This window comes from Chionomys nivalis, chromosome 12 (assembly GCF_950005125.1).
Source record: "Chionomys nivalis chromosome 12, mChiNiv1.1, whole genome shotgun sequence".
Classification (NCBI taxonomy): Eukaryota; Metazoa; Chordata; class Mammalia; order Rodentia; family Cricetidae; genus Chionomys; species Chionomys nivalis.
The window spans coordinates 50629010-50638496 of NC_080097.1; the positions used below are offsets into that span (position 1 = coordinate 50629010).

The window sequence follows — 9487 nt, forward strand, 5'->3', positions numbered from 1 at the left end:
ACAGCCCATCTTAATGTTTCTTCAGACTGCCTCTGCTGACCCTGAAACATCCCCCATTCTCCCCTAACTTGGGTTAGAAGGGATCATGGCCTAGTTTGAGAATTCAATTCAATTTTTTTTTCTTCTCACAAAACTTTACTGAGTCTATTATTTTGTATATGTCTCAAAGCCAGTTATGGACCCCAAGTTAAGGACTGACATCCTAGTGGATATGTCATTTGAGGCGGATTTTGAGAGAGAGAGAGAGAGAGAGAGAGAGAGAGAGAGAGAGAGAGAGAGAGAAGAATTTCACCTGATAGATAGGAATGCCAGGCAGAAAAGGTAGAGCTGGCAGAAAGGGTAGGTGGTAAAAAGGGAGGCATCAGAAAAGCAGGCCAGGATGGCCAGGTCAAAGAGCAAAGAAAGGCCTGAGGACAACTGGCCAGCATGGGAGGAACTCGCAGTCCAAGACCATGTTTAGTTTTTGCCCTCGATAGACAAAAGAGCTATAAACACTTGGAATGGAGAGGAACACTGTTAAGGAAATCCTGACAAATGGTAAATTCCTATAATCCCAGCACTTGGGAAGGCAGGCAGGAAGATCAGAGCTTAAGGTTGTCATTGACTACTTGGTGATTCCAAGTTCAACCTGGACTACAGGAGACTGTGCTTACAACAACAACAACAAGGAGCAAACATTTAGAGTTCTGTGTGCTCTATGCTTGACTAGACCAGAAAGGGAAAACACCAGAAAAATGAGCCGACTATTAACACACATTTGATAGCTAAACTAAAATTCAAAGCATACAGGGGTAGATTAGCAAATACAAGGCTAGGGGACATGAAACTTCTGTTTCAAATAATATCATTTTACATTTTAATTTAAGTCTGCTAGTGATGTAATAAGAATTCTTCAAACAGTTCTGTCCTGTTACAGCAACACTCTAGTGACAAGCAGAAAAGAGGAGCTTGGGAGTCTCCACATTAACCAACCCTTCCCAGGAGCCCATGGTAGTTCTCTGGCTAGCCTGCCTCCTGGGGTGAAGACACCACCTTAAAATCAATGCTTATTCCCTCTTCTCCAAGGCTAGGACCTTCTGGCAAGCATCTGCTTTTGAAGAGCGCTGCGAGTTAAAAATTAGTGGGACAGTGACTGCTTCACACTAGAAATAAAAGAGCTGGCAACTTTTGCTTCGTTTCTTCTCTACATGGTCCAGCTAATGGGGGAGGAGAGAGGAACCAAGCATGGTCAACTAAATGACATAGTGTAAGGATTCTTGTCTATTGTGCACGAGGCCTTAGGCTGGCACCCTAAGCGCCATAAAAATCAGGAAAGAAACTAAATTGGCAAGTTTCACACAAACAAAATTAAAGCAAAAACGAGGGTGGGGGCTTCAAATCAAGTTACTCTTGCATTACGGGTAATACAGTTGAGTAACAGGGAAAGACCACTGTAGGGAAAAATGCAAGTCCAGATTTAGGGTAGGGGTGACAGAGGAGGCTGCAAGGAAGGGTGGGGGTTGGAGACAGGAAGAGTTTGAGGGACACCTTCTTGGGTTAGTTCAGAACCGAGGTCTATTCTGGGACACGCCTCTCTCTGTGTCCTCAGCAGATTGCCAAATCCTAAAATTAGCTTGAACCCTCTCCACCTTCCAGGAATTCCGAGGTCTTCTGTAGTCTGGGTAGCCCCTGACCTCTAGCAGAATTTCTCTAGATTGTAGAAGACAGTCCTTCCTACGGGGCATCCTGGATGTAGCGCTGACTGTGCATAGGGAAATCCTCTAGATAGAGACTGGGTGGAAACCATTGGGGGACATTCGTTTCTGAAAACGCATTCTTTTGTCCTACACAAGAAAACTGCTGTTGGGAGAGGGCTAATTAGCCTCCAAAGGTTTGAGCTAATTACTTGAGTCCTTTGAAGCATACAAGACCCCTGATCACACCATCCTGCGGGTACCCAAGGCTGGCGGGGTGGAGAGGCTCAGTAACACAGTATAAGTAAACTATGCAGTTCTCTTAGTAGGTTTCGGAGAGTCTTTTCTGTGCCCGGCTTCCCACCCTTTCCACCTGCTTTCCTCATCTACAGGGCCATACTCCCAGAGGCTCTCGAGCTACCAGAGTTCCCCAGCTGGTGGGAACAAGTGCAGGCGCATCTCTATCTGACCGCGAATACTGGCTGAGCCTGGCACCAAAGGCCACAGGGCTGCTATGGGTGACGCCGAGCCTCGGGTCCCACCACCTTCCAGTCCCGTGTGGGGCCCTTCCAAGGGACCACGCCGCTGGCCCGCAAGACACTTGAGTCCCAGCCCCGATACTGCCACAGTGGCTCGGGTTCCCGAGCGCTAGTCCTCAGCGCCCGCCCCGCCTGATCCGGCTCACCCTCCGGTCTCGGCGCCCGAGTCCACGCAGTCCTCCTCCTCACCGCCCGCCTTCGGGTTCATGGCGCGCGTGCCCGCCGCTCTCCCTCCGCCCCGGGTCGCTCCAAGCGCCTCGTACCCGGGCCCGGCAACGACCCGGCCCGCGTGCCAGCCGCTCGCCGCGCCCTCTCGCGGCCGCGCCCTCCGCACCCTCCGTTCTGCGCTGCGCGGGCGCGCCCGGGTGCCACCCAGCGAGGACCCGAGCTTGTGCACGGGTGGCGCGCGTGTGCACGAGCGCAAGCGTGAGTGGGGGAGGTGTGAGATGGCCTATCTCTATGAGAATGGGGTGTAGTGGGCGTGCAGGGTTTAATCTTGCATGCACCCGAGGAAATGCCCAACGGCTATGTTTTCTATTGTGACTGGTGCGGGCAGAATGGGAGTATACGCAGCAAAGCTGCCCTCCCCTGGGCCCACAGTGACGAATCCGAAGTCCTCGGGCTTACCCAGAGATTTTCCGGCCTCAGTCGGCTAACAGCACCGGGTAAACACCCACCAGCATAACCAGGGCAGGGTGGAATGCCTCCATTTGAGGAACTAGTTCAAACACCTGGGTGTTTTCTTCCAGGCTCCTCAGAACTGCCGAAACTGAGTTCGTTATCACCTTGCTCAGAGCGCAAACACAGCGCACATTCTTTTGTTATGTTTCAAAATGACACGAAGAGATGTGGATGTGCCTGCATTCAAGGAAGCTGGCAGCAACAGGGTGGTGGATGTTGTTAAACGTCGCCATCCCTCAGGTTGAGTTAAGGATTGAGGTAGCAGAAGGTCATCTTCACTCTAGCAGGCAACTTGGTGGTGTGGTTAAAACATCTTAGACTTAATTCTAGCAGTGTTGCTATTAGAAGACATGGAAGTCACACGTGTATTCTAGTCTCTTCTGAAGGGTAGCGCTGAGGACCGAATCGGTGCCCCTGCGCATGCTCTGCCACCCAGCTAATTAGCCAGCCACCTTTTATTTGCAGACAAGTTATTTAACCTCCTTGAGCCTTAATTTCTTCACCTATTAGGCTACTGTTATCTTCCCTGTACCTCCGTTGTGGGTTACATGAGGTCATGTCTGTAAAACAGTTTGTGGGAGCCCCGATACGTGCCAGGTAGTAGTTACAGGTAGCTGTGGGTGTCACAGGCGAAGCCTAGCCAGCTGAAGTCCCTCCCACTCTCAGCTTGTACGGTAGTGTCACTCCAGTGTGACAAGTGATGAAGAGCAATACTGTCTCTTTCCTTTTTTCCTCTCTCCTTCCCTGCTCTTTCTTCCTGCTTTATATAGTTGTCGTTGCCTTCTGATTCTTATTTTAAACATAAGAAAGAGAAAGGCAGTAAACAAAAGCAGAGTTGATTTGCAATCTCACAATCTGGTAAAAAAATATAGGTGAGTGTGTGCTCACCACAAATCTGAATAACCTTTCCTAAATCTAAAATTCTTTTCCCCAAACAAGCAAAAATGGATATGTTATATTCAATTTGGTGCTCTTTAAACAAAAAAAGCGGTTCTTTAAGGGAGATATATTGAGGAATATCACTTTAACCATGTAAAGACGTGTTGCATTTGTTTATTCTGCAGAATATTTAACTATGTAAAGGCGTGTTACATTTGCTTATGCTGTATTTATTTAATGATGTAAAGATGTGTTGCATTTGTTTTACCTTGTCTGCCTATGGCACCTGTTTGGAATAATAAAAAGCTGAACGGCCAATAGCTAGGCAGGAGGGGGATAGGTGGGGCTGGTGGGCAGAGAGAATAAGTAGGAGGAAGACTCTAGAGAGAAGAGAACAAGGGGGAAAGAGAGGGGCACAACCTGGGGCCAGAAGCCAGGCAACTGCCATTCAGACATGGAGATAGCAGAAAGTAAGATATGTTGAAAGAAAGAAAGGAAGGAAGGAAGGAAAGAAGGAAGGAAGGAAGGGAAGGAAGGAAGGAAAGAAGGAAAGAAAAAGGTAAAAAGCCCCAAGGCAAGACATAGATAAAGAGAAACAGATTAAAATAAGAGCTAAGCTAAGGCCAAACATTCAAAACTAATAATAAATCTCAGTGTCATGATTTGGGAGCTGGTTGGTAGTTCAAACCAAAAAGCCTGGTACAGAGACAGACCCAATTTGCTGTGTTGTGGTTCTAATCTAAAAAATGTCCCCAGAAACCTCATGTGTTAAGAACCTGGTGACAAGTTAATGGACTTTTTGAGAAGTGGTTGGCTCTTTAAGTCCCTAATCTCATCAATAGACCATTCCCTGGATGAATTCATAATTAATTGGACTACTAAGAGGCGGGGTCTAGTTGGAGGAAGTAGGTCACTGGGGGATCTACCTGTGCACACTGGGTGAGAGCCTGTACCCTGCCACACCCTCTGTGAGATGAGGCTGAAAAACATGGAGCCAAGCAACCACAAACTGAAACTTCTGAGCCTGTGAGCCAAATTCAATCTTTCCTCTGTTTTTTTTTTCATTCCAATAAAGAATCAAAAGTGCAATGCTTAACACATTGAAGATAACAAGTTCTGAGGTACCAAAGCACACTGGATTATGAAAAAGATCCGATCCTTTATTAATTTGGGGTCAAGGATATGTTTGTGCTTTTTTCGCTGGAAGAAAATAAAGCCGGATGAGATGACTGCATTTACAGCGGAGAAGTACCAGCCCTGATGACATCGCAGTCAGTGATGACTCCATGGGAGAAGCAGAAAGAGGTTCCTGAGCATGTGATCCTGACCTCCTTAGAACATCATGCTTCAGGCTGAGGAAAGGGGTCCCTGAACCAATGCTCCTGATTCACTACAACCTGCTGCAGTCTAAGAAGGGAGAGAAGATCATGGTGATGACTGGTGATTCCCAGCCTCTTGTTGGACTTGCTGGGCAGATTTCCAGACTTAGGGAGTCCTGTTGACCTTGGAGCCAGACCAAAAACACAGACTAAATATTTGACTGTTTTACTCTTCGGGACATGGAACTCATTTTGACAGTATGGTATTCAATCTACTGTTAAAATATTGGACCTGAGAACTGAGAACTCATTTTCCCCTCCGGGGAAAAAGTACTCATTGCAAGGAGTGTGAAACCCTCTTCAATATGAGGAGGGGTAGCTTAAGGGTTTTTGCTGCTGCTCAGAGACTGGGACAATTATTTAAAAGCAGCAATGCAGCTGGACTCTCACCCATCAGAAAAACCTCTCCTTGTCTTTTGATTAGAATGAATTTAACAGAATTGTGACGTGACAAATTATATGTTTATTGTTAATTTCCCATCTAGAATTATGGGTATTGACCCATTGATGCTTGTAACTGCTTTAGTTCCCCATAAGATGTTATGAAAAGTTACACATTTCCTATGAATACTTGGATTTAATGTATTTGATAATTTTTTTTGATATGGCCAAAAATTGTTAAGAAGCACTCTAGATGAACTGAAAAGGGCATTCCAAATCCTGGTGATCCTTTCTCCTTTAATTAGGAGACTGTAGCCATTAGGAGCATGTTTATTCACAAAATATTATCTAATTGCAGATGAACTCTCTTGACAAAAAATTGGCTCAGAGCCACAGAGCCCAAAAGTATTTTCTCCTTTAATCCTTTGTTTATAGAGGTCAGCAGTCATTTCGGGTTTGATCCTTTTTCCTCCCAGGCTCCTAAGACATGGCCTTGTATGATTAAAATACAGATACTGAAGACGGATAAGTCTGGGAAATGGGAAAGTGTTCACCTAAGGCAGACCCAATCATCTGTCCTGTTGCAGAAGCATAGGCTTTATTAAAATTAATAAAAGGGGAGGAGTTGTGGAGGCTGAAAAATGCAGCCCATTTCCAACTGGTTAGAGAGTTTGGGGATTGGCAAGCATAGTTGCATGCCCCAACTCAGGTTGTGAGTGCTTGGTTATTTTGAAGTTAGATAAGTAGGTCCATGCCATCCTGACAGATGGTCAGGATATGCAAACATGTTTCTGCTCCTTCTTTTGTAATTATGAGGTCACCTGGGGAGGGGCGGTCTTTAGAATACATGATCTAGAGCAGCTTTGCTACCTAGACTACAGAATGCTATAAATACTTGACGCTTCTATTACACTTAAAGTGGAGTTATTGATCTGAAATTCAAAAGGAGCTCCAGGTCCTTTAAAACTACAGAAATTAGGAACACAAGATATCACTCAGCTTCCCATCACCGTGTATCATAGTGGTCATGTGTCACTTGTACTGTTCCCATCCCACCTCTTCTGATAGTCTTGCATGGTTAAGAAAACAAAGCCATTCACACACTTACTTAGTGTACGCTCAGTGTGCAAGACAGGACTGGTGCCTGGGGCCCATTGGGAAACAGTCAGACCTCATGTCTGGCTTTGCGAAGTTTTGTAGTTAGGAGAGCACATTTACTAGGCTTCAGAGTCTGCTGGCAAGGATGGCACTCTCACCAAGTCCATCCTTCTTAACCTCCTACCCACTTGACAGGCGCATGATGGGGCTGGCCAGGAGAGTAGGTCTAAAGAATAAAGCAAGCCTTTTGGTTGGATCATCAACTTTGGATAAAAGACATAGACTTGGGATCAGCAGGGCAAAAAGCAATTGGGAAAGGTGGAATCCTAGACACCAGAACCTTGAATCCAGTGATGGCAAACAAACTTTACTATCACTTGGGAGGCAGAAGTGGGAGGACTGTCTCAAGTTTGAGGCCAGCCTAGACTGTCACAAGACCTTGTCTCAAAACAAAAGAAAGAAAAAAAGAAAGAATGAAAGAAAGAAAAAGAAAAGAGAAAAAGGGAGAGAGAGAGAGAGAGAGAGAGAGAGAGAGAGAGAGAGAGAGAGAGAGAGAGAGAAGAAATGGAAAGAAAGGTAAAGAAAGATGGGCCAGTCAGGCAGTTTAGTAGGTAGATCCGCTGTCATTCAAGGCTGATAACCTGAGTTTTATTCCTGGAACCTACATCTGTGTAGGTAGGGGAGGAACAGCTCCCCAAATTTGTCCTCTGACCTCTACATGCTATGATATGTATGCACTCCTTAGTTCCATAGTTTACAAACACACAATAATAATAAATTAAAAGAATAGAAACAGGAGAGAGAGGGTAGAGACAGAGAGAAACAGAGAGAGAGACAGAGACAGAGATCCAAGACATGGGGTTTTCTTGATTTGAACTTCAAAAGAGGTGACATCACTTCCAGTGCATGTCCCTGTATCACCTGCATGAAAACTAATCTGATCTAATGAAGATATCTAAATAAAACACATGTTTAGATTATCCAGCATCAAATACAACTGTAGAATTATTGCTTTAGAAAGTTTTGGTCATTTATTTTAATTAATTGATTTTAAAAGCCCACATTTATCAGAATTTCGGGTTAAAGAGAAACGTGGGGAAAAGTCATTTTCTTCCAAGTTTCCAGAAGTTTGTCTAATGTGAAAGTAAATATTTTGATCATGACAAGAGAAATTATAAACTATTGACAAATGTACTTAGACAAAGAAGCCACTGGCCCTGCGTGGAAGCATAAGGGGACCAGATGGCAGAGGCAGGGCGAACGGAGGGTGACTGTGAGCTGTAAAACGATCCTATCGAGATTCAAATGACTGCTCGGACAGGGACAGCAGAGATGGCGGCCCCACATTGGAATCTTCTGAGGACTCCCCACTTGCAGCTTACACTCCCCCACCTGCCCACTGTGCCCCCAGTGCCTGGCAGCCTGATGGGCACACAATGAGAACGTGCCATGGGATATAAGAGTGCGAGGAGACTCCAATTGAGGGCACTGGCCCCTGCGAGCATAGAGCGGTCCTCTGGGAACTGGGGCAGAACCATCTATTCACTGTGCTACCAAGAGCCTCTATCTGGGAGGAGCTGGCCTGCTCCCCTCAGACTCACTCTCCCCTTGTTTTTATAGTTCTGCTGTCTGTGACTCACTCAAGCAGCACAGTCCTTGGGGTCGCACAACTGTATGAGTTCAGGTCAGACATTCAAGGTGTGTAGGCAGGGTTGATTTCTGCTGAGGCCTCTGACCTTGTCTTCAAGACGGCTGTCTTCTCCTGTCAACACATGACATGTCCTCTGCATACATACTCCTGTCTCTTCGTATGCCTAAATTTTATATTCCAGACTCCATTTAGATTGGGTTTGGAACATTCTAGTTATCCCGTCCTAATACAATCATTTCTTCAGATTGGATCTACAAATACATTTGCCTCCTGAGGTCCTGATATCTCTGAGTACAAAATTCAGCCCAGATCACTGTCTTTGAAGCTGTTTCACAAACAAGACAGGAGCTCACAGCAGGTAGGACAGCCCAAGTTCAAATCCTCCCTCTATCATCTACTAGATTTGCTTTCTGGAGCAACTGACTTAGCCTACCTGGCACTGTTTTCTTGCTTGTATCAGGACTGCTCAGTTTCTGCATGAGATCATATCTGGCACATGGGAAACACTTGGCATTGGCATTGTGCTTTGCAGTTGGTTTCCAAGTCTCATTCTTTCTCCATGACCTTTGTTGGGGTCTGTGTCCCAGAGTTCCTCTCCACGCAATGCCTACATTCCTCAGCAACATACTGATGTGGATAACGTTTTGCTGGATCTCAGGTAAATAAGATGGAGACCTCACCCTTGAGCTCTCACTGTCAGTGGTAGGCAATCAAGGTGAGATACTCACTAACCCTAGTATGCTGGGTTCTGCTTGCTTTGACTCAGAGGTATCCCCGAAAGACTGTGTACTAAGGCTTGGTCACCAGCTGATAGACTTAAGAAATGGGCTTATTTAGAGAAAATAGGTGCTCAGAGACACGTCCTCAAGAATATATCTGTCCCTGGTCCCTTCCTCCTCTGGTTTGTTTCCTGGCTGCTTGAGATGAGCATCTGTGTTCTGCCATGACATTCTACCTTAGCCGACCAATAAACCCGTGTGATTGCTGTCATGCAGGGCTATGGGGAAGTCAGCTCAGAAGCTTGTCATAGATGTGGTGAGAGCCAGAAACATCTGAAGAGGGAGAGGAGAGAGGGGGAAGTGAAGAAGTGATGGGAAGACTTCTGACAAATTAATCATGTGGGTTGGTTTTAATGAGTGAACAGAGGTCAGCAAAGAGACTTTGTCTTTGGGCAAGGGCAGATACACTCTTCTTAGGCCCCCAACC

The 9487-nt window shown here is 45.9% G+C and overlaps 1 protein-coding gene across 1 annotated transcript in view; it reads right to left on the reverse strand.

The window, feature by feature from the left end:
- Fam124a (family with sequence similarity 124 member A) overlaps positions 1–2532 on the reverse strand; it is a 46675-nt gene extending 44143 nt beyond the window's left edge. Inside the window, exon 1 of the mRNA XM_057785675.1 lies at positions 2359–2532. Coding sequence (XP_057641658.1) covers positions 2359–2420 — 62 coding nt within the window. The 5' untranslated portion in view covers positions 2421–2532. The remainder of the gene's footprint in view (positions 1–2358) is intronic.
- Between the last annotated feature and the right edge of the window lie 6955 nt (positions 2533–9487).